Raw genomic sequence first — 26,703 nt, 5'->3', positions numbered from 1 at the left:
CCCTATGGCGGGGGGCACGCTGGTCCATAGCTCTAACGCCTGGGGGGCACGCTGGTCCATAGCTCTAACGCCCTATGGCGGGGGCACACTGGTCCATAGCTCTAACGCCCTTTGGCGGGGGGCACGCTGGTCCATAGCTCTAACGCCCGGGGGGCACGCTGGTCCATAGCTCTAATGGACCAGCCTTAGGGCGTTAGAGCTATGGACCAGCGTGCCCCCCGCCATAGGGCGTTAGGGCTATGGACCAGCGTGCCCCCCGCCATAGGGCGTTAGGGCTATGGACCAGCATGCCCCCCACCATAGGGCGTTAGAGCTATGGACCAGCGTGCCCCCGCCATAGGGCGTTAGAGCTATGGACCAGCGTGCCCCCCGCCATAGGGCATTAGAGCTATGGGCCAGCGTGCCCCCCGCCATTGGGCATTAGAGCTATGGATCAGCGTGCCCCCCGCCATAGGGCATTAGAGCTATGGATCAGCGTGCCCCCCACCATAGGGCATTAGAGCTATGGACCAGCATGCCCCCCACCACCGGGCATTAGAGCTATGGACCAGCGTGCCCCCCGCCATAGGGCATTAGAGCCATAGGATTGGCTGAAGGGCAAGGCGGACCGATCTGATTGGCCGAGGAATCTGTCAATCAGAATGATTGACAGATTCCCTCAGCCAATAATGACGTTCGTTAACGCCCAATGTCAGAAGAGTCTCAATAGTAGAGCAGCAGAGTTTTAGCACAGTCTCAAAGGTTCAGATTTGCAACTCACGTGAGTGAACTCACAGGTTCACATTTGTGTTTTGTATCCACAAGTTAAGATTTGTGTTTTGTGTTTTGTATCCGTGTTTCGCATCTGTGTTTTGTATTTGTGTTTTGTATCTGTAATTTGCATCTGTGTTTTGTATCCGTGTTTCACAACTGTGTTTTGTATTTGTGTTTCAAACACAGATGCGAAACACGGATACAAAACACAGATGCGAAATACAGATACAGAACACAAATCTGAACTTGTGGATACAAAACACAAATGTGAACCTGTGAGTTCACTCACGTGAGTTGCAAATCTGAACTTGTGAGTTACAAATATGTAAGATTTACCGTGACACTTTTGATACTGTTCAGACTCCATACTTCATTGACATAAAGGTTTTCGAACCACTCGGCCTCATGTCTTAATGGGTATACGGGTCCATTTGGTTTCATATAACACTCAAGAGTTAAATCAGTGTTAAACATCTATTCATTGAGTCTACACAATTAGAGAATGGAATTGTGGACAAAATCATATCCAACGATAACAAAAAAAAATAGTTTTGGGTCTGAGAGGCTTAATGTCGTCAAATGGTGTTCCGTGGCTCAAATGGGTCTGAGAGGCTAAATGTCATGGTGGTCCGTTGCTCAAATCCAGCAGGACCTCAACTGATTCCTGGGAGCATGACACCAATTTCTCGCCCCGAAAGGCTGCTATATTGAGTCTATATTCGAACTCAGGAAATTCTCTTCTACATTTCTCACAGCAGTATTTTCCATTCTGAAGGTCTACAATCTTGTCCTTGCAGTCCTCATGGGGACATCCCTGCTACATGCACCTTTCCTTACGAATGTCGATGATAGTTGCCACGTTCCTACAATAACCCACCCCATCTGCTTTGATTGCCACTATGGGCTGATCAGAGTCACACTTCACTGTTTGAACGTCCTGTATGTTATTGTAGGCCATGGTGGAGGTGGTGTTGATAATCTTATCTGTTTAACTTCTGTGTAAATTCTTCTTTTGTTGACCTAAATCGACAATTCCTTCTTATTGTGCTCGAGTTTAGCTTTGGCTTGGTGGAACACTAGCTCTCTGCAATATGGCGCTATGACTCACTTCTCAGTTCTCCTCCAGCTACAAGGTGATCTGTCTCTAACCTCTGTCTTCCTGACGCTTGTCAGGACACGTTCTTCCTATTAGATTCTATTATATTTAAGTATCCTCTTTGGGCTTATCTGTAAAACTGAAAGAAAATATTCCTTATTTGACAACTCTTGAATGAAATGTTATTATTGAACCTTGTAAATGATAATATAGGTTTCAGATTACATAATATACAATACATATATGTAAGTTGTATATATGTATATGTAATTTGTAAGTTGAAAAGTAGTATATTGTGGTTACTTTTATGCGTATGCCGTGGCTGCGTTTGACATAATGAAGATATGTACCAATGTTTGAAGTTTGAAGTTTATTGAGAGGATGGTCCCTTGAGATGTAGCATCTCATTTTAGAGGGGGTCCTATACATACAACATTACAGCAGTGCAGGTACACATAGGTGGTACACATAGGTATAACATAACGTAACATAACAACATAACGTCACGTCACGTCACGTCACGTCACGCAACGCAACGCAACGCAGTTCGCTTTCTCCCACCCCCACCCCATCCCTGACCCCCGACTTGTTTATATATGGGAATAATGGGGAAAACGGTACTATAACCTGTCTCAAAGTTAGAGGTAAACATAGTAAACAATGCCAGGGTGTAACTGGCTCTCAATGGTGACGTAATAAAGATATGTTTCAGTGTCGGTGGGTTAAAGGAAATGCCTCTATGTATATGTAAGTTGATCAGCAGTATACTGTGGTTACTTGGGTCATTTGATGCATATGTCCGTAGCTGCGTATGACTTAATGAAGATATGTACCAATGCCAGGGTATAACTGGCTCTCGATGGTGACGTAATGATATGTTTCAGTGTCGGGTGGATTAAAGGTAATGCCCCTATGTACAAATGTATGTAATCTGAAACCAATGCCATATCAAGCACAAATTAATCATTACATCATATGCAGCCACGGACATCTACGCATCGGAGCACTGGACAAACAACATTACTTGCACGCTCTGCTTGCGCAAGTAACAGCAACACTGGTCGTAGTGGCACAGCGTAAACAAGGCTGCTGGTAGTCTTGATATATAAGCTTAGATCCATAACTGTAAATTACCAATAGTTTGTTAGTATAAATATATATATGGAAATAGCGATAAGTACACATATATATATATATATATATATATATAACCAACCATAACCATGAAATAACAATACCAGAAATAACATGGTCATATATTGACATTTCCATATATGCGCTTAATATTGATCACATCAGGGATCTCCATATATCTGCATAACAGGGATTGTATTAGGGCATAAGCTGGGAATGCCCATATATGCACCTTTTTTGATGGGTGACCATATATGGGGGCATTCCCATGTGGGCTTAATATTGACCTATGGACATCAGGTCAATATAGGGGGAATTCCCATATATGATCATGCATGACCAACACACTGATGTCACGTGCCCGACAGACCAACACACTGACGGGAAATGCACAATTCCATAGTTAACTGCTGGCCAATATTCATCAGGGCTCTCCATATATGGGGTTAACTGCGACAGCAGGTCGCATTTACTATGACATCAGGATCTCCACATCCCTGATGTCACATGATGTCACGAGACCTGGGCACCATATATGGTGCCCGCCCAACACACTGATGCATGGTGCACGACCAACCAACACACTGGAAATGCGCGATTCTATAGTTAACTTGTTTCAGACAAGAGCGCCCCTCATGGGTGTGAATTTATTAACATTAAAAGTTCATAGACTTGGCTGCCACATAACATCATGAGTGGTTCTGTTTTTTTTTGGGGGGGGGGTTTGTTTTATTTTTTTGTGTGCACAATCATTGTCCTACACAAACATTAAATTCCCATTGACAATGAATGGAAAATTGTACGTCAGTGTCCGAGCAAATAGACAGTGTCTATTTTATGATGATGTATGATGATAAGAGCTCCCCTCACTTCACACCGGTGTGATTTTTAACATTTAAAGTCCGTGCCTGCCGTAATAATCTAAGAAAGCCAGACAAAATAAGAGCAGGAACAGAGAAAGTGGTTGATGCTGTTAGATTCATGTTTGTATAATATATTTTCTTGTATGATCGGAATGGCCAGTAAATAGCTGTTTACATTTGTTTTTGTGATTTTGTTGTCTACATTGCGAACAGAATTAAGAAGGCCACCATCAGACAGAAGAGCCCCATGGCCTCTGACAGGGCGAACCCCAGGATGGCGTACGAGAACAGCTGCTGTTTCAGTGAGGGGTTCCTGGCATAGCCGATGATGAGACTTCCAAACACTGTTCCAATCCCGGCTCCAGATCCGGCCACGCCCACTGTGGCCGCACCGGCGCCGATGAACTTGGCGGCCGTGTCGATGTCTCTGCACGCCGAACTGGTCTGGATGGAACGACTCTGCAACACAGACTGGCTTACAGGCAGCAAGGCCTGTGTTCCCACTGTGGGTTCAAGTCTGTTGGAGATGGAGACTGAGACGGGCCGGTCAAGTACTCTGGACCCCATGCCCCCACGGAGAACAGCAGGGGAGCTGATGAACCTGGCGGCAGTGTTGATGTCCGCGCAGACTGAACTGTTCTGGATGGAACGACTCATCAGCACAGACCGGCTGACTGGCAGCAAGGCGTGCCTTTCCACTGTGGTGTCAGTACTGTTGAAGGTGGAGAAGGAGTTGGGCCGGGCCAGAACTCTGGACCCCCCACGGAGCACAGCATGAGAGGTGAAGAACCTGGTGCAGGCATACATGGTTGGAACCTGAGAGACAATACAGCAAGCAAACAAGCAGCAAGAGTTCAGGTTTGGCAAATGAATGTGTTTGGCTGTCTGCCTGTCCATTTTATGCTCACATAGTTCCCTGATGTCATCGGTACATGCCCATATTTGGGCCTATCAGTCAGATCTCTAGGGCATAGCGGTCTGATTGGTGGTTCTATCCAAGTGAAAATATGAAGTCTTGCTAGAGGAAAAATACGTTTATAAAGTTAATTGTTCATCTTTAACTTTATTTTTTTTTAGACCAATTCAGCCAGGACACTCTGGAGGTTACACAAATGCAGTAACTGTGGTTATATAAAAGATATAAGCGAGGTACTTATACCCTTCTTGCTTGGCAACGGCAGTAGAAATTGTCACCAAATAACATGCGTGTGTTTATACCTCGGACTGCCATGCATTACATCATGAAGCAAAGAAATTCTCCTGTTAGTCAAATGTGAGTGTATGAGAATACTTCTGTCTGAGCTCAATATTGGACGCCTCTCGAAATTCAGAGCGTTAGATTTTCATATAACTCCAGAGGACGTAGTCTACTGCATACAGGGGCAAAGATATACGAGACGATTTAGCTATGGTTCACATTGGGACCTTGGCATACATCACTGAGGATACGTCCCAGGTGCATCCATGCGATGTGTTTTCGTTCTGAGGTATTCTATTTTTAGTGACTCATAGGAATAGATTATGTGACAACCAGGTTTAGTCTGGTGACCACCGGAATGTAGATGGCACCCCGGGAGCAGTATGGGTTGGCACCCCAGCCTGCATCCTCCGTGAGGATGAAGCCCAAAAAACCTTCGGTGAGGCCTTTAGGAGGGCCATTCGAGCCGCAAGCGGAGCCTGCAGTACCACCGTTGCCCAGGCGGAGCCTGCAGAACCATTGCAGCTCAAGAATCCACCACTCCTGAATGAAGTGTCTGGTGCTCCTATACACAGGTTTAATGTTTGTCTTTAGTTCAATGTTTGTTTTGTAAACGCATTGACAATGAATGGAAAATGTACGTCATAATGTGTCATTTACGTCATATTGTCTCTTTATTGTTAATGGCGTTTAATGTTTGTTTGCACCGTTTGTTTTACATCACCATTACATCACCTAATCAACATGAGTTAGACTTTAATATATTAGCGCCCCTCACTTCACACGGGTGTGATTTTTTTTATAGGGGTTTCTTGTGACCCTACCATTAACGTCCAATATAAGGCAAAAATTACAAATTTCAAACTTTCCTTAAGTAGCATGTGGCATGTCAAACTAGGGGGTTTTCATGATTCTGAATCCATTCCAAGCATTAGTTTTGCACAAAAAACACTCCTTGGGCTAAAAATAGCGATAGCCACCATGACAAATGTGATGCGATCAGCACAAATGTGATGAGGTCAGTCTGTCAGTCTGTTTTTAGCCCAAGGAGTGTTTTTTGTGCAAAACGAATGCTTCCCAGCAAGCACGGTCAGGACCTTGACTTATTAGTGACGTCTCTATTGGGGCCAAATCAAGTCAAACCAAGACTAGTCAGATCTGGCCCAGAATATCACCTGATTTCAACCAACATAAATTCTGCCCACTAAGACGGACATCCCTGGATGAATCAGAGAGAGTCCGATAGAGGCCACATCAACTTAAGTCACATCATAACTAGTCAGATCTAGCCCAGAATAAGCTATATTATTTTAACTGGTGAAGACGTCCTGGAAATGACGTAAAGATCATCCCCATATGGGCTGTGATCTGGCCTAGTCCTGAACATCACCGGAGTCACTGGAGGACGTCATAACGTCATCATGACGTAATTTGGCTTGCTGGGTTGGAATGGATTCAGAATCATGAAAACCACCTAGTTTGACATGTCACATGCTACTTAAAGCATAAGGAAACATTGACATTTTTGCCTTACATAGGATGTTAATTAATGGTAGGGTCACAAGAAACCCCTATAAAAAATGCAATACCGACAGCCGGTCAGCAAGTGGATTCATGAATGTATACAGACGTATTTTAGGCCAATACAAAAGACTATATACCAAATTTCCCACTTTAAACAAAGGAAGCCTGGCGGCTGCCGGACTAATATGACCATTTGGAAGAGGCCATGGCCAATAGTCAGCAGTCTATTGCAAGTATTGAAGAGGAAGTATTTGGGGAATATGATATTTATTGGAAACATTCTGGCATCATTCAGTATTGCTATTAATGCCATTTGGCTTTATAGTTACAATGCTGTTGATGTTTACAATAGATCCTGGAGACTATACTGGCTGAGGTGGTCCTTGATGAGGGAGACACAGCATTTTTTTAAATTGGCCCTGGTGTGCTCCACCTTCAGAGCAGTTGTGGGAACAGATCAGTTCCATAAAAAAGCACACTTTATGTGGCTTGACAGTAAGATTAGTTATAGATGTGTATGGAGAAATAGATAGTAACATAGTTATGAATGTCATGGTTCTATCAGTGGCGATATTATCGACGTTGCAACAGTTGCATTGCACCGGGGCCCAGCCCCCATTGATTGATTGATTGAAATATTTATTAACAGTTTGCAGAATTACAGTACATTTCAAGCACAAACTCAATACAAAGACTGTTAACTGTTAGTGGACGACCCAATTAAGCATTACACTTGTTTACAAGAGGGTCCACCTTGTTCAATTCATCAAAACATTTAGAGACGTACAAATAGACATTTCTATATACCGGTAGTCAAAGAGCAGAACAGGAATTCATCATAAAGGAGGTAAAAAGGGAAAAGAAACATATACAGTGAGGGGAAAAAGGGTGGGCGGTGGGGGGGATTCAGATTTTACGGGGGCCAGTTTTGAATTGCAGCCGTCCGTAGGTGCCCTTTGAGAGCGGTTTTGAAGGAGTCAAAGGATTCGCATGTCTTAATGACTGTTGGTAGGGTGTTCCAACAGTCTTTTCGCGAAAATAATTTAGTCCCTTGTTTGTGCCGAATCTGGGTTGTACATGGTTCGTTGCACTCCCTCTGGTGTTGTGGGTGTGGACTTCGTTAACATTAAGGAAGTATCTAGACAGGTACATGGGTATCTATGTACTCTGTCGTCGGGGCCCATGAAGGGGAAGGAAAAAAAACAGCTGACAGCTGACCCCTGTTTTGTGAATGAAATAGCTGTGGCCGGTCGGTAAGGGGTTAAACGCTGAGAGAGTGGCTGGGCCATCCGCTTAGCAGTCAGCAGTGGGAGGAGTAATGATAATTTGTCCAATCACCTTGATACCTGAACTGTCAGTCACAAGTCGCGAAATTAATGTGATGTCAGTTCCCCTTTCAAAGAAAAAAAAACGTGGATGGAATGGAGTGGATGGAAGTTGTTTGTTGACACGAAAAGTTTGTGCTGCCTAGGCTAGTGTCTACTGTACTAGCATCATCATGTCCAAGAAGAACGACAAGAACAAGATGCCAAAACCTCCGGCTCCAACACAAAAAGCATAAAAGTGGTAATGAAAAGAGCCAAGAGGAAGCAAAAAGAGGAGCGGGATGAGTGTATAGCTAAAATGACAAAATTTTACAAGTTTTTTACAACACAGCAGCCTACTCAGCCCCAGGCAAACGCTAGCAGCAGCGATGGCTCTACTGCCTCTAGCCTACAAATGAAGCGCCAGCCCCACCAGAAGCTGCCACGACTTCCCGCCTCTCAGGCAGCCAGGAGGAGACTTCCCCCCCGGGCCCTGGTCGTTCTTCTTCCCCGCCACCCCAGCCTCAGTGGTCGGAGTTGCCAACGAGTTCGACCCAACCGCCCCGTCCCACTTCTCCAGGCGGCCAGAAGGAGACAGAGTCATCAGACTCGGTGACTATCACTGTGCCCAGTGTGCCCGCCACCAGTGAACCTGCCTCCCGACGCCAAGACAAAAAGCTATATAATAGCAACGGGTTCATGTAGGTAGGCCTACCGGACCATTCCCCAGAGACGAAAACATAGGTGTTTTTCTCTGAAAAATACTACACCACCACTACCAAGGCAGGTATTAGCCGTGCTGGTTGTTTGCTGACCGGAGAGCACCTTTCTACAGTGATGCGTGGGTCAAAGGAGTACGGGACTGGCAACATTTATCTGACAGGATTGACTCACATGCACGATCTCAGATTCATACCGGAGTGTGTATCATATATGAAAATTGGAAGAGAAACGAGAGAATTGACACAAACATGGAGAGAGACGTGAGAAATGCCGCCAATTACTGGAGACAGGTACTTGAGCGTATTATCAATGTTACAATCACTCTGGCCACTTGTAGCTTGTCTTTTAGAGGACACAGGGAGAAAATTGGACAGCCTAACAGCGGGAACTTTCTCAGTATAATACAGCTTTTAGCATGTTATGATCCAGTTCTAAAATAACTTATTGAGCGACCACAAGGTTCTGTTAAATACTTGAGTTCTGCCATTCAAAACAGGTGCAGTGCGACATTCAAGAGGAAATAAACAGTGCTCCATTTTTCTCTGTTATTATGGACACAACCCTTACCCAGGACATTTCTAAAACAGACCAGATGAGCCAGGTTTATAGGTATGTGATTATCGAGAAGGATGCTCTACCTGTTGGTTAAAAGTCGTACAGTGTTCCTTACTGTATTTATAAGTATGGGGTCCTAAATTAGCGGTCCATGTTATTACTTTATGATGGGGTGTTTTTGATCTGTCAATGCTGGCCATTGGTTAATCAAACTGACATATCTTGTCATTGGACGCGTTGATTTAGGTCTCCCATTTACTTTGTCGCAGTGAGTTGTAATTAAGTCTTGGGAATATAATGGATAGTGAGAATGATAATAAAAATGTACTTCATGCATAAATAAAAGTATGATAAAATAAATTATGCTTAATTATAAGTGAATGTTGACAAACCTAATTGCAAGCTTACACCGTAGTAAAAATAATAATCACTTGTTTAATATAATAACTATGATATGAAACAAACTCAGTCTGTGTTCCATGTATGAGGAGAGCTTGGGGATCAAATATATGGAGGTCCAGGTCATGCTATTTGTATGGAAGCAGATCTCTCCCAGTGACAGCTAACTGTCGCAATCTGCGAGTTATGGCATTATTTCCAGTTATGACGTTCTAGTTCCATTTCTGCGACATTCCTCATTGTAGACACAGGGTCTAGGAAACTGTATGTGTGTGCACATCTGTCTGTACGTGCACGTGTGTATGTGCGGAGCACGTAGTCTGCAGTTGTTGTGTAAATTGAGCTGTTTGGGCATTTGACCTCTGGGGTCAATGGCTACTTTCTTCTACCGCTGCTTCGTGTGCTTGTGGAGTTGTTCATAGCATCAGCAAAGTAGTCCAGCTTGGATCAGATGATATGTTTGATCGTAGTGGAATATTCAATTGATAACCCCCCCATTATTATTACATATCCCCCCATGTCTAATGTAAGATGGCATCAGGAGCATCTTGGAATTTGGCAAAGTATAGAAAATGGGATCAATTGAATACATCTACATGTTAGGCACTGTTCATGCACCATCAGAATGTGTACACAATAATATATTCTAGCAGACAGAGTTGAGAGGTAGAATTAGAGATATAAAGTAGATTGTTTAGCGAGAGTCTTAGAACTATAGCTGAGCTATACTTGTATAGGGGTAAAATATCACTAAGACAGTATAAGTAGTTTGACTCAGACAAACAAACACAAATCTAAAACTAGATCAATCAAAGTAATCATGCATGCTAAGTACTGATAACTTGAATAATGGCTGGCTCGGATCATTCGTCGTCATCATCTGTGTCACTTGGTGACTCAAGAGCGAGAGTCAAGCCTAAATCTAGCATGTCTTGTTTTGACATCATCACTGTCAGTTTTGACATGCTGATGGTGCCATGATCCTAATCATCGGTGTCCGACTCACTTGGTGACTCCTCTCTTAAATACAATTCTGTGTCAGTGGCCCCCTCAATCTCAGGCTCAAACCTAGTCATATGTTGTGCAATTTTGTCTAAAACACGATTGTTTAATGGAGGAAGAGGTGGTGGAGGCTGAACATATGCTGCCCATTGAGGTGGAACAGGTGGAGTGTGCACCGTTGTGCCCCCTGCATCTACACTGGGCCCTGGATGCATTTGTTGAGCAAACAGGCCACCTTGGGCTCCATAAGGGTGTAACTGCCCTGCAGCAGTTTGGAGGTCAGGGGTCATTGAAGCCTGTGGTGACATGTTGGTCTTGGACTGCCCTTTGATTAGCAATCTTGGCTTTGTCTGTGGCTTCATGACATGTGTGGTCAGAAGTGGCAGCCTTTTGGGCATCAAGCAGGGCTGCTTCAAGCCTGGTAACTTTCTCTTCCAGATTAATATTGTGCTCATTAGCCTGCTTCAAGCGGCAGCAGCAGTGGCCTCGCTAGCCATGGCCTTGTTGCTTTCCACATTTGCAGTAATCTGGTGAATAATAATGCTTTGCAACATTATGATTTTGAGCTGACATACACACCAGGTAAACACATTGTGATGGCTGATACTCTGTCCAGGGCAACAAGACAGAGTGACACACCAGTGAGCTCTACAGAGACTGATGTTCAATTACATGTGAACTTGATTGCAGCATCACTACCTGTGTTAGACAGGAAATCTAAGCAGATTGTAGCAGAAATGGAGAAGGACCCAGTACTACAGAGGGTCATGAAAAATCTGAAAGAGAACTGGCCTCGAGGTGAATATCAACCATATTACAACATCAGAGCAGAGCTGAGTATGATAAATGGACTTCTACTCAGTCACTGAGAAAAGAGATGTTGAAAAGACTTCACGAGGGGCATCTCGGAATGGAGAAATGTAAGAGAAGAGCCAGATCATCAATTTATTGGCCAGGAATCAACAACACAGACATTGACAAGATGGTTTTGAGCTGTGAAACTTGTCTGAAACATCATGCCAAGCAGCAGAAAGAGCCTATGGTAACTACAGACCTACCTACTGTGCCTTGGCAGAAAGTGGGAACTGACTTGTTCCGCCTGGATTGAAAGAATTATCTGCTGGTCATAGACTATTTTTCTAACTTTCCAGAGATCGCACTGCTTTCCAGCATGACAGCTACTTGTGTGATTACACATCTGAAATCTATCTTTGCGAGACATGGAATTTGTCAAACTTTGCAATTGGACAATGGGCCATGCTACAACTGTATGTAGTTCCAGAACTTTATATGATTTCCAGCATGTCACATCAAGCCCCCTGTATGCCCAATCCAATGGAAAAGCAGAAAAAGGTGTGCACATAATAGTAAAAAATCTACTCAAGAAAGCACAAGAGAGTGGTTCTGATCCATATCTAGCTCTACTGAGTTACCGAGCATCACCACTAGAACATGGAATGTCTCCAGCTGAGCTACTGATGGGACGCAGACTACAAACCACACTTCCTCACACTGTAAAACAAAAGCTGTAAAACATGAGACAGAAACAGAAGTGTCTGCAAAACAGACAGAAAGCAAACTATGACAAAGTGTCAAAATGTTTAGTGCCAATGTCAAAACATGACACAGTGAGAGTTGAAGATTCTAACTACTGGAACAAGAAAGCCACAGTTCTGAAGGAAGTGGGTCCTAGATCTTACACCGTCAGGACAGAAGATGGTCAAGTTCTGAGAAGGAATCGAAGGAGCTTGCAGAAAACACCAGAGACACTTGAAGAACAGTCAGCTGATGATGAAGTTTGCACCCCAGCAGCACCACCGGCTGAGCTGACAAACTTGCCACCTCCAGCTGACCAGGCACCTTAAACTGACCAGACACCTTCAACACCTGTACTGAGAAGGTGAACACGCTAGTCTAAACCACCTGACAGACTGGTCCTCTAAAGAACAGCCCAGAGCTGTATCCCATTTGCAAAAAAATATAACTTAAACTTAAACTTAAATTTGAGCATGCATTAAAAAAAGAAAAGAAAAACAAAAATGTGATGGACATAGATATGCGTTATGCATCTTGGAAAAAGAAAATAAATTTGGAATAGCAACAGTTTAAAAACAATTCACAGAATGTGTTGTGCAATTTCACAGAGAGAATTTAACAGAAATGTTTAAAATTATTTGTGTGATTTTACATTTAAAGAAAAAGGGATGTTGTGATATGTGATGATTTATAACAGCCACTAGATTGCAATGATGACTATGCCACAGCTATATCTAGGCCACACCTACTAACATTTCCAGATCTTAGAATAGGATGTATGACCTGTATGCTACCAACTCTACCAGTCCAAATAAAGTGACATATCAAGAACCCAAGTTTCTTCATTGATAGATAGAAACATTACAGTGTGGTTGTGCAATGATGTCTTCCTTTTGTATTTAGGGTTTATTCCTGGAGGCTGAAACCATGACAGTCAAACGTGCATGCCAAAGAAAAAAACGGTGATATGGTGTGTTACGACCCTTTGTCTAGGGGTATAGAGCGTCGCAGTCCCACCCCGTCATGACGACGCCAGGCCCAGGAAATGATACCCAATGCATTTTTCCCATAGACATTTCAAAAAGTATTTATTTAAAGACGGTTACGCCGTGGACAAAGCCAACTCGAGTCGTGACAAATCATGACAATTGAATAAACACAATATTTTGGACCAAACAAATAATTACAAAGAAGAAAAACAACAAAAAAAGTGTTGTAACCTGCCGTTTTTTTCTTCTTTCTAATTCTTTTTTTGGCCCAAACAATTGTGTTTGTTGTCAAGATTTGTCACGACAAGAGTTGGCTTTGTACGAGGCTTAAAAGGTCTTTAAATAAATACTATTTGAAAAGTCTATGAGGAAAATGAACGGAGAATAATTTCCTGGGCCCTGGTAGGGGGCGGGACTGTGATGCTCTATAGAGCAGTAACATAAATATGCATGGAAGAACGACAACTGAATAAAAACTGAAATGTTTTATTACTTCAGTGCAGCAGATGAAAGTTGTCACATATTTACTTCAGGGTGAAAGTTCACATTCAATTCATAAAATCCTATACTAAATCCCTAACTTCAAATTCCTATCAAAAAAGAAACAAATAGACAATGCTGAACCTACCTAAACTAAAAAATCACACCTGTGTGAAGTGAGGGGCGCTCTTATCATCTTACTTATGTAAAACAAATTGATTCTCTTTATTGTCAATGGCGTTTTTAAAACAAACATTGAACTAAAAAAAACATTAAACCTGTATGGGCTAGCGCTCCTCAAATATACACAGGAGAAAACATTAGTAACCAAACAAAATAGCCCTTCACCCCTATGGCTCTGTGACAATGTTTTACAAAATAATTAGGACCAACTAAAGGTGATAAATAACTGACCGAACTTAATCAAACAGAAGATAACTAAACACAAAAGGACTCAAAGGCACATGGTTTGGTGGGTGATGGATTATTATTATTATTATTTATATGGTTTCAATGGTTGCATCATCCACCTCCATATCCACCAATGAACCTACGGTGGGCACAACGCCAATCATTTGTACGTGTCGCCCATCCTGCCATAGGGCCTGCTGTGTCGATGCCGATGGCCAGTTCACAGTCCTGCATCGCATAGTTCCCTAGTTTACTGTAGGCTGCAGCGCCCTGTTAGAAAATAGAAAGATGTCCATTATGAGGGCTTTCCCTCCACAACTGTTCGCGACCTGAAGGTATGCCATGTCTTGTCAGTGTTGTTGAATAAGATAATCTATCTCTCTATAAATTTGAATAGATCACTCCGTCATACACAGTATTTAAATTCAAGTGACATCTCCGTGACACTCATTAGGCTTTTGTACTTTACTGTACATGCATTTACTTTACATGCATCCATGCGTCTCCACTCCTCATAAATCAATAAAAATGAACAAAATATGTAAATATGCCTGGGGACTGTTAAAGTGTTGAAAAAAAGCACTACATTTCCTGCCTGGGAGAGGGATTGGGCCTGGGAGCGGGACGGCTGAAAAGATCATCCCGGTGAGACTTGGCACCTTCACCTGCCTCTGGTGGAACATCCCGGTGAGACTTGGCACCTTCACCTGCCTCTGGTGGAACATCCCGGTGAGACTTGGCACCTTCACCTGCCTCTGGTGGAACACCGTCTTCTTTCCATGAGGAAGACGTTATAGGTGACGGCTGTGTAGAGAGAATGAAAGGATACGGAAACAGCTGTTTAGGATTAACCCAGGATTACTTTACCTGGGTTAAGTAGTTGTACTTGAATGTTGACATTAAATAATACCGTCTAGTGTTTCATTAGCTCGAACGTGGCAAAATAGTCTACAGCAGAGCTTTGATATGCTGCTGATCATGAACACACGTTGAAACTAAGGCTATGGTAAAATGACTTAATGATGTCACTGTTATGCAACACGGAAGTATTTGAAGCGGTTAATAAACCAGTTTAGTCAGTGACATCTCTGACGAGTTACTCTTTATGTGACATCAACATTTCACTAGCCTCGGACTCCTGTAATGTAACTCCTCTCTCCTCAAAGTTTGTATTTACAGAGACAACTTAAATTATGTCTTACTGTCCTAAAAACACAAAAAACGTAATTTTGATGTCAACTCTCTATATATATTCTATGTATTTTTCCACTCTCATTGTCTGTATGTCATGAGAGCAGGACCTAGTGACTTTTTGTCTCTTATTGTTGACTATGTTGATTTCCTAATGTATTTGTACAACCATTAGTCTTTACATCTTTTCTCATATAATGATTTTTAGAATGTAACTGAAATGTAAAAGTTATTTGGGGTCCTTAAATGATGTCAGCAAATTGAGGATCATCACAAGCTGTACCTCTTCCTCTAATTAGACTCTTGTGATTGGTTGATTCTTTTTCAAATGTTTGTATATAAGTAACTCTGTCAAAATGATGTGTTATGCCTGAGGAAGGTCCCTAGTGACCGAAACGTTGCTTCATTAAATAAGACAATACTCTAGTGCCAAGCAGATACACAGTGTGCGGGTGTACCTTATTGCTTTCTTTGATGTCCACTGGCCTACGCACCTGTGCATACGCCTGATTGCTAGGTGTGCGATAGTTTTCTCCTACAGATGTCAACTCTCCACAAGAATGCTGATGTGAGCAGTGGGGAGGACAAAAAGCCAGATATAGAGCTCCGAAGTCTGACGTCACTTTCAGTAGAGGTCGTCAATCTCCAGGTTCATGTATTTGTTTATTTGCATTGAGATCCCCAAACGGCGATTTTAGGTCGCTTCATATAAGAACTGTGTTTGAAAAATAAACCGACCACCTCGGCGTTTCTGTCAGGGGAGTGGCTGTGCGTCGTTAATGATGTCCATTCATATTTGATACAGCCAGTTTCTAGAGAAAATGGAATTAATGTGACCGCAAAAGCCTTGAAACTACATATGAATGCAATGTCGCTGAGCATATACGTCACGCCCAGCTGTCAACATATTGCGTTCCTGAGATTCCTCGTTGACGTAAGCTCAGCTGGTGGTGACTCGACTCGTACTAACCACGATACATTATATATCAATAAAATAAAAATAAAAATAAACGTAATTAACGTTCAGTTTCTGTTGTGCGACGGGCTGCGGGCAGAAGCAGCCTACCCGGAAATGTAGTCTCTGGGTTGTTTGGCTCGTTTCTAACGCTTATTTTGTTACTCTTTGGGTATATTTGTACATTTCCACCTTCAGTCGATGCTTCATATCCATATGAGTGAAAAGGCCGGGGTGATCGGTTTATTTTTCAAACACAGTTCTTATATGAGGCGATCTAAAATCCCCCTATGGAGAGAACAATGCTTATAAAACCATACATTAACCTTTGAGCTCACTGCCCTCTACTGGTAGTAGAGGGCAGTGACGTCAGGACTTCGGTGCTCTATGCTGCTGCATTACAACAAAAGTGTGTGTGTCTGCAAAGGGTCACATGGGGACACTCAAGTCAATTAGCCCGGCCCGAAATGTATCAGACTTTCTGCGAGAAGGTTTGTGTTCCCAACTTCACATGGGGGGGGGGGGGGGGGGGGCTAGTGGAGAGTGTGTGTGTGTGTGTGTGTGTGTGTGTGTGTGTGTGTGTGTGTGTGTGTGTGTGTGTGTGTGTGTGTGTGTGTGTGTGTGTGTGTGTGTGTGTGTGTGTGTGTGTGTGTGTGTGTGTGTGTAAAAAAGTAAGTAAGTGTGTAACAGACTTTCTGCGAGAAAGTTTGTGTTCCCAACTTCACAAAGGGAGTGGGGGGTGGAGTGGAGTGGGGTTGTGTGCATGCGTGTGTGTGTGTGTGTGTGTGGGGGGGGGGGTGGTATGAAAAATAAATTACTTTTTACATTGTTTCATGATGGAGACCACCAGAATGAACTAAAATGGTGAGAATTAATCTGGTTGAGTCAAAATAGGATATCATGAAGCCTTGCTCCAACAAGAATGCTGGTGTGTGCAGTGGGGAGGACAAAAGGCCAGGCATACTTAATGAACCTGGTGGGCGAGTCCACATGAAAACGACATTTTAACAAATACTGTACACTTTTTTTGAAAAAAATAATTAATTAATTAATAATACCTGATGATCATGTTTTAGGTGGTGTTGGATGGGCGTGTTTAACGAAGTGGCGGAGAAACACCAGGAAATCCTCCTCCTGCATCCACCCTGACCCGTTGGCTGTGCCTGTGCACCCGGGAGGTCCTCCACTTATCATGAATGGCTTAAATTTCTTCCGGGGAAAGATGAACAGGGGCGGAATACTGTTTCCCTGGGTTGACAGCAAAGGCCATGGTGACCAGTGTGCCCCTCTCCGCTGACACGATGGCCCCCAGCTGTTTCATACCCCTCCTAGACAGTAGACACCACCCTGTCTGGACGGTGGTAACGCCAGTCTCATCCATGTTCCACACATGGGTTGCTTCATAGGGCTGTGCGGGGCGTTCCAGAACCGTAGCCAGATTCCTGAAGAATTCCACATTGAATCGGTTGAAGCCCGTCGCTCGGCCCAGGCTAATGGACGGCGAATGGACAATTGTTTGTTTCTCACCATGAAGCCCCTGAAACAATCTTTCCCCGCCATGTGTGCCTTTCCCATGATTTTGGATGCTTGCGTTCATATTTTTTAGCTAGCTGGAAAGCCAATTTGCGGACCTGAAAAAAATAAAAAATAATATAATTAATATATATATAGGCTACATACACACACACATGTATATGTGTGTGTGTGTGTGTGTGTGTGTGTGTGTGTGTGTGTGTGTGTGTGTGTGTGTGTGTGTGTATATATATATATATATATATGAAAATCCACATGATACGCAATCTTGTGTCATACCTGTCTGGAAGATGGGCGATCATGTTGTAAACTTCCATCGTTTTGTAAAAAAAACATCCTGGTGACAATTGGCACCTTCACCTGCCTCTGGTGGAACAAAGGTGTCGATTTAAGAATTCTCAGATTTAACAGTTAATCTGAGCATTACACAGGCTGCTGTAGGCCTACACTAGTGTGTGTGTGTGTGTCTCACAGATGAAAACCTACTGTAGGCTGATTGGGGTACTAAAGCTCCACAGAGAATGCATAGTAATCTAACATAAGTAATTGGTTTTGGAGTAGATGCAATAATCAAAAATAAAGTTAATGATATTGATATTAGAATGTATTCATGTGCTACATTCAGTGAAAGGAAAGCAAATAAATAAATGGACTGCCCTCCACTGCTGTGGAACTGAATATATCCGAGTAATCAACACCAGAAAAAGATCATGATCAGTAGAGCTCTGTGATCTGCATGACAACCTTGACGCGTTACGACCCCTGTAGGGGAGAGTACTTAAGTACTCTCCCCTACAGTACTTAAGTAAATGTACTTAGTTACTTTACACCACTGAAAATAGCAAAAAAACAAACATGATACGCAATCTTGTGTCATACCTGTCTGGAAGATGGGCGATCATCTTCACTGAAGGTGAACAATTGCTCACCTCACCAGCCACTGTCACTGTGTGACAGTGGCTGTCAGTAACAGTACCGGTGCTGTAAGGCTTCCTGTAGGGCAGAAAAGAGGGTTAAGAAAAAACCTTCATGCCATTGAAAATGCACACTTATGTTGTTATGCAACAAGACAATTCCTTACCCTAATTCAATTGTTTTTGTAAACAACTCCGGTGTAAACAAAGCTGCTGCTTCAGAGATGGGTTCCTAGCATAGCCAATGATAAGACTGTCGAACACTAGATCACCTGTGCTGGCCACCCTGAAAGGGATTTTTATCTCCCGGGAGGGGGTGGGGACTCGATAGTCAGTGGCAAAGTATTCCATGAGGATGGAGGGGACCTCTGCGAAATCAGTCGCACATCTGGTTCCTGTGACGTGCTGGTAGTGTGTGCGTCCCAGCATGAAGTCACCATTTCCTGTGTGACAGTGGCTTTCAGTAGCAGTACCAGTGCTAAGGCCAACACGTATGTTGTTATGCAACAAATCAATTCCTTACCCTAATTCAATTGTTTTTGTAAACAACTCCCCCGTGCTGGCAACCCTGAATAGGACTTTTATCTCCTGGGGTAGAGGTGTGGGGGCTCTGTGGCAACAGGGCAACAGTGCTCTCTGTTTTAGTCTTGGGTCTGGAAGACACAATAATGCCAAACAATATTATATTGTGTAATGATTTGTTTTATGATCTTGAACTACTGAAAGAAAATATTTAATAGTGGAAAACTAAGTGAATTGTAGTAAAACCTTTTAAAAACCAAACTTACTTTATTTCTTTAATTCTGAGTAGTAGTTTATTAACGATGACAAGACTACTAATTAACATAACGGGACAGACCATCTACAGACCTCACCCTTCTTACAGGACAAACAGACGGCTTAACATCTGACCGGTAATTACATTTTGACATAATGAATGTTGAGATGTCACTGTTGTGTATTTAGTGAGACAAGTCTGGAGATAATCTTAATTGAGCACATCTGTGCCATTCATGAATTAAGATTTAGACTTTACCTTTTTGTACCAACAACAGTGGTTCAGGAGAAAAGAAGGATGGGCGTGATGAAGAACGCTTGCATTGCCAGGCTCTGGTGGGCCAAATTTGTGCTCATCAAGATGTGAGGCATCAGACCCAGGCTGAGCCATGCTGCTGCCATAGCTGAATATCTTCCCCCCACGTACAGCTCTGGCAAGGTTGTAAACCCCCATCGTTTTGTAAAAAAAACATCCTGGTGACAATTGGCACCTTCACCTGCCTCTGGTGGAACAAAGGTGTCGATTTAAGAATTCTCAGATTTAACAGTTAATCTGAGCATTACACAGGCTGCTGTAGGCCTACACTAGTGTGTGTGTCTCACAGATGAAAACCTACTGTAGGCTGATTGGGGTACTAAAGCTCCACAGAGAATGCATAGTAATCTAACATAAGTAATTGGTTTTGGAGTAGATGCAATAATCAAAAATAAAGTTAATGATATTGATATTAGAATGTATTCATGTGCTACATTCAGTGAAAGGAAAGCAAATAAATAAATGGACTGCCCTCCACTGCTGTGGAACTGAATATATCCGAGTAATCAACACCAGAAAAAGATCATGATCAGTAGAGCTCTGTGATCTGCATGACAACCTTGACGCGTTACGACCATGGCGGCTCTCCCCTACAGTACTTAAGTAAATGTACTTAGTTACTTTACACCACTGAAAATAGCAAAAAAACAAACATGATACGCAATCTTGTGTCATACCTGTCTGGAAGATGGGCGATCATCTTCACTGAAGGTGAACAATTGCTCACCTCACCAGCCACTGTCACTGTGTGACAGTGGCTGTCAGTAACAGTACCATGTTGCCTTACAGTGCTGTAAGGCTTCCTGTAGGGCAGAAAAGAGGGTTAAGAAAAAACCTTCATGCCATTGAAAATGCACACTTATGTTGTTATGCAACAAGACAATTCCTTACCCTAATTCAATTGTTTTTGTAAACAACTCCGGTGTAAACAAAGCTGCTGCTTCAGAGATGGGTTCCTAGCATAGCCAATGATAAGACTGTCGAACACTAGATCACCTGTGCTGGCCACCCTGAAAGGGTTTTTTATCTCCCGGGAGGGGGTGGGGACTCGATAGTCGGTGGCAAAGTATTCCATGAGGATGGAGGGGACCTCTGCATGATACGCAATCTTGTGTCATACCTGTCTGGAAGATGGGCGATCATCTTCACTGAAGGTGAACAATTGCTCACCTCACCAGCCACTGTCACTGTGTGACAGTGGCTGTCAGTAACAGTACCGGTGCTGTAAGGCTTCCTGTAGGGCAGAAAAGAGGGTTAAGAAAAAACCTTCATGCCATTGAAAATGCACACTTATGTTGTTATGCAACAAGACAATTCCTTACCCTAATTCAATTGTTTTTGTAAACAACTCCGGTGTAAACAAAGCTGCTGCTTCAGAGATGGGTTCCTAGCATAGCCAATGATAAGACTGTCGAACACTAGATCACCTGTGCTGGCCACCCTGAAAGGGATTTTTATCTCCCGGGAGGGGGTGGGGACTCGATAGTCGGTGGCAAAGTATTCCATGAGGATGGAGGGGACCTCTGCGAAATCAGTCGCACATCTGGTTCCTGTGACGTGCTGGTAGTGTGCGTCCCAGCATGAAGTCACCATTTCCTGTGTGACAGTGGCTTTCAGTAGCAGTACCAGTGCTAAGGCCAACACGTATGTTGTTATGCAACAAATCAATTCCTTACCCTAATTCAATTGTTTTTGTAAACAACTCCCCCGTGCTGGCAACCCTGAATAGGACTTTTATCTCCTGGGGTAGAGGTGTGGGGGCTCTGTGGCAACAGGGCAACAGTGCTCTCTGTTTTAGCCTCGGGTCTGGAAGACACAATAATGCCAAACAATATTATATTGTGTAATGATTTGTTTTATGATCTTGAACTACTGAAAGAAAATATTTAATAGTGGAAAACTAAGTGAATTGTAGTAAAACCTTTTAAAAACCAAACTTACTTTATTTTTTTAATTCTGAGTAGTAGTTTATTAACGATGACAAGACTACTAATTAACATAACGGGACAGACCATCTACAGACCTCACCCTTCTTACAGGACAAACAGACGGCTTAACATCTGACCGGTAATTACATTTTGACATAATGAATGTTGAGATGTCACTGTTGTGTATTTAGTGAGACAAGTCTGGAGATAATCTTAATTGAGCACATCTGTGCCATTCATGAATTAAGATTTAGACTTTACCTTTTTGTACCAACAACAGTGGTTCAGGAGAAAAGAAGGATGGGCGTGATGAAGAACGCTTGCATTGCCAGGCTCTGGTGGGCCAAATTTGTGCTCATCAAGATGTGAGGCATCAGACCCAGGCTGAGCCATGCTGCTGCCATAGCTGAATATCTTCCCCCCACGTACAGCTCTGGCAAGGTTGTAAACCCCCATCGTTTTGTAAAAAAAACATCCTGGTGACAATTGGCACCTTCACCTGCCTCTGGTGGAACAAAGGTGTCGATTTAAGAATTCTCAGATTTAACAGTTAATCTGAGCATTACACAGGCTGCTGTAGGCCTACACTAGTGTGTGTGTGTGTCTCACAGATGAAAACCTACTGTAGGCTGATTGGGGTACTAAAGCTCCACAGAGAATGCATAGTAATCTAACATAAGTAATTGGTTTTGGAGTAGATGCAATAATCAAAAATAAAGTTAATGATATTGATATTAGAATGTATTCATGTGCTACATTCAGTGAAAGGAAAGCAAATAAATAAATGGACTGCCCTCCACTGCTGTGGAACTGAATATATCCGAGTAATCAACACCAGAAAAAGATCATGATCAGTAGAGCTCTGTGATCTGCATGACAACCTTGACGCGTTACGACCATGGCGGCTCTCCCCTACAGTACTTAAGTAAATGTACTTAGTTACTTTACACCACTGAAAATAGCAAAAAAACAAACATGATACGCAATCTTGTGTCATACCTGTCTGGAAGATGGGCGATCATCTTCACTGAAGGTGAACAATTGCTCACCTCACCAGCCACTGTCACTGTGTGACAGTGGCTGTCAGTAACAGTACCGGTGCTGTAAGGCTTCCTGTAGGGCAGAAAAGAGGGTTAAGAAAAAACCTTCATGCCATTGAAAATGCACACTTATGTTGTTATGCAACAAGACAATTCCTTACCCTAATTCAATTGTTTTTGTAAACAACTCCGGTGTAAACAAAGCTGCTGCTTCAGAAATGGGTTCCTAGCATAGCCAATGATAAGACTGTCGAACACTAGATCACCTGTGCTGGCCACCCTGAAAGGGATTTTTATCTCCCGGGAGGGGGTGGGGACTCGATAGTCGGTGGCAAAGTATTCCATGAGGATGGAGGGGACCTCTGCGAAATCAGTCGCACATCTGGTTCCTGTGACGTGCTGGTAGTGTGTGCGTCCCAGCATGAAGTCACCATTTCCTGTGTGACAGTGGCTTTCAGTAGCAGTACCAGTGCTAAGGCCAACACGTATGTTGTTATGCAACAAATCAATTCCTTACCCTAATTCAATTGTTTTTGTAAACAACTCCCCCGTGCTGGCAACCCTGAATAGGACTTTTATCTCCTGGGGTAGAGGTGTGGGGGCTCTGTGGCAACAGGGCAACAGTGCTCTCTGTTTTAGCCTCGGGTCTGGAAGACACAATAATGCCAAACAATATTATATTGTGTAATGATTTGTTTTATGATCTTGAACTACTGAAAGAAAATATTTAATAGTGGAAAACTAAGTGAATTGTAGTAAAACCTTTTAAAAACCAAACTTACTTTATTTTTTAAATTCTGAGTAGTAGTTTATTAACGATGACAAGACTACTAATTAACATAACGGGACAGACCATCTACAGACCTCACCCTTCTTACAGGACAAACAGACGGCTTAACATCTGACCGGTAATTACATTTTGACATAATGAATGTTGAGATGTCACTGTTGTGTATTTAGTGAGACAAGTCTGGAGATAATCTTAATTGAGCACATCTGTGCCATTCATGAATTAAGATTTAGACTTTACCTTTTTGTACCAACAACAGTGGTTCAGGAGAAAAGAAGGATGGGCGTGATGAAGAACGATTGCATTGCCAGGCTCTGGTGGGCCAAATTTGTGCTCATCAAGATGTGAGGCATCAGACCCAGGCTGAGCCATGCTGCTGCCATAGCTGAATATCTTCCCCCCACGTACAGCTCTGGCAAGGTTGTAAACCCCCATCGTTTTGTAAAAAAAACATCCTGGTGACAATTGGCACCTTCACCTGCCTCTGGTGGAACAAAGGTGTCGATTTAAGAATTCTCAGATTTAACAGTTAATCTGAGCATTACACAGGCTGCTGTAGGCCTACACTAGTGTGTGTGTGTCTCACAGATGAAAACCTACTGTAGGCTGATTGGGGTACTAAAGCTCCACAGAGAATGCATAGTAATCTAACATAAGTAATTGGTTTTGGAGTAGATGCAATAATCAAAAATAAAGTTAATGATATTGATATTAGAATGTATTCATGTGCTACATTCAGTGAAAGGAAAGCAAATAAATAAATGGACTGCCCTCCACTGCTGTGGAACTGAATATATCCGAGTAATCAACACCAGAAAAAGATCATGATCAGTAGAGCTCTGTGATCTGCATGACAACCTTGACGCGTTACGACCATGGCGGCTCTCCCCTACAGTACTTAAGTAAATGTACTTAGTTACTTTACACCACTGAAAATAGCAAAAAAACAAACATGATACGCAATCTTGTGTCATACCTGTCTGGAAGATGGGCGATCATCTTCACTGAAGGTGAACAATCCTCACCAGCCACTGTCACTGTGTGACAGTGGCTGTCAGTAACAGTACCGGTGCTGTAAGGCTTCCTGTAGGGCAGAAAAGAGGGTTAAGAAAAAACCTTCATGCCATTGAAAATGCACACTTATGTTGTTATGCAACAAGACAATTCCTTACCCTAATTCAATTGTTTTTGTAAACAACTCCGGTGTAAACAAAGCTGCTGCTTCAGAGATGGGTTCCTAGCATAGCCAATGATAAGACTGTCGAACACTAGATCACCTGTGCTGGCCACCCTGAAAGGGATTTTTATCTCCCGGGAGGGGGTGGGGACTCGATAGTCGGTGGCAAAGTATTCCATGAGGATGGAGGGGACCTCTGCGAAATCAGTCGCACATCTGGTTCCTGTGACGTGCTGGTAGTGTGTGTGTCCCAGCATGAAGTCACCATTTCCTGTGTGACAGTGGCTTTCAGTAGCAGTACCAGTGCTGTAAGGCCAACACGTATGTTGTTATGCAACAAATCAATTCCTTACCCTAATTCAATTGTTTTTGTAAACAACTCCCCCGTGCTGGCAACCCTGAATAGGACTTTTATCTCCTGGGGTAGAGGTGTGGGGGCTCTGTGGCAACAGGGCAACAGTGCTCTCTGTTTTAGCCTCGGGTCTGGAAGACACAATAATGCCAAACAATATTATATTGTGTAATGATTTGTTTTATGATCTTGAACTACTGAAAGAAAATATTTAATAGTGGAAAAACTAAGTGAATTGTAGTAAAACCTTTTAAAAACCAAACTTACTTTCTTTTTTAAATTCTGAGTAGTAGTTTATTAACGATGACAAGACTACTAATTAACATAACGGGACAGACCATCTACAGACCTGACCCTTCTTACAGGACAAACAGACGGCTTAACATCTGACCGGTAATTACATTTTGACATAATGAATGTTGAGATGTCACTGTTGTGTATTTAGTGAGACAAGTCTGGAGATAATCTTAATTGAGCACATCTGTGCCATTCATGAATTAAGATTTAGACTTTACCTTTTTGTACCAACAACAGTGGTTCAGGAGAAAAGAAGGATGGGCGTGATGAAGAACGCTTGCATTGCCAGGCTCTGGTGGGCCAAATTTGTGCTCATCAAGATGTGAGGCATCAGACCCAGGCTGAGCCATGCTGCTGCCATAGCTGAATATCTTCCCCCCACGTACAGCTCTGGCAAGGTTGTAAACCCCCATCGTTTTGTAAAAAAAACATCCTGGTGACAATTGGCACCTTCACCTGCCTCTGGTGGAACAAAGGTGTCGATTTAAGAATTCTCAGATTTAACAGTTAATCTGAGCATTACACAGGCTGCTGTACACTAGTGTGTGTGTGTGTGTCTCACAGATGAAAACCTACTGTAGGCTGATTGGGGTACTAAAGCTCCACAGAGAATGCATAGTAATCTAACATAAGTAATTGGTTTTGGAGTAGATGTTGCTGTACGACTCCGTCCGTCGCCGTCCCAAACGTACTCTTTGGAAGTCCACATTTATTTAGGTAATTAACCACACAGTTTTCAGTCAACATATTTTTCAAGTCAATCAGCTGAATGGCTGATCATAGCCAATGAGGTGCTTGTAGTCTCGGGGGAGGAGGAAAAGGTGACATTTGGCACCTTCACTCAATAGTCTGTGGCTACTCCATGAGGATGGAGGGGACCTCTGCGAAATCAGTCGCACATCTGGTACGTGCTGGTAGCTTGTGCGTCCCAGCATGGAATCACCATTTCCTGTGTGACAGTGGCTGTCAGTAGCAGTACTGGTGCTGTAATCTCAGCACCGGTATTACCAATCTACAAAGTAACTAGGAAATAAATCAAATACATTAGTGGAGTAAAAGTACAATATTTGGATCCAAAATGTAGTGAGGTAGAAGTAAAAGTAATGGAAATCGTTAATACTAAACTTACCAACACTCCCTAGGAGGCAGATGGATCGCTCCCTTCCACTCTCACCTCCCCATTCACAGGACTCGGGGCCCCCCAGGAGTCCAGAAGTAGGTGAGGAGTCTGGGGACTCATGGGACAATTTGTCTGGGGACATGGGCAAGTTGGGGAACAATTTCCCTGTTGTGTCCTGGGGAGTGATAGCAAACAATGTTATAGAGTGTTAGGGGACTAAGAGACTGAAAAACAACAGCATTTCCAAGGGTAACAGGTACGGTCGCCCCTTTTCCATCTCGCCCCACTACTCTACCGAGCTGTAAATAACAAACATAATTCATGTTGGTGATTATATAAAAGGTAG

At 43.0% G+C, this 26,703-nt stretch overlaps 2 protein-coding genes across 2 annotated transcripts in view; one reads left to right on the top strand and one right to left on the bottom strand.

Moving 5' to 3' along the window:
* LOC306938790 (carnitine O-acetyltransferase-like) overlaps positions 1 to 26,703 on the top strand; it is a 173,568-nt gene that overhangs the window by 124,145 nt on the left and 22,720 nt on the right. The window lies entirely within an intron of this gene.
* On the bottom strand, positions 4,045 to 4,432 carry LOC306938325 (ATP synthase F(0) complex subunit C3, mitochondrial-like; the record flags this gene model as incomplete). The annotated part of the gene is made up of 1 exon (XM_079522445.1): positions 4,045 to 4,432. Exon 1 carries the CDS (start codon positions 4,411 to 4,413, stop codon positions 4,045 to 4,047), a length of 369 nt encoding a protein of 122 aa, XP_079378571.1. The 5' UTR covers positions 4,414 to 4,432.

This window comes from Electrona antarctica (assembly GCF_951216825.1).
Source record: "Electrona antarctica genome assembly, chromosome: 15".
NCBI lineage: Eukaryota > Metazoa > Chordata > Actinopteri > Myctophiformes > Myctophidae > Electrona > Electrona antarctica.
The sequence above is the reverse complement of the archived record's forward strand: the minus strand, read 5'-3'. Positions and strand labels throughout refer to the sequence as shown.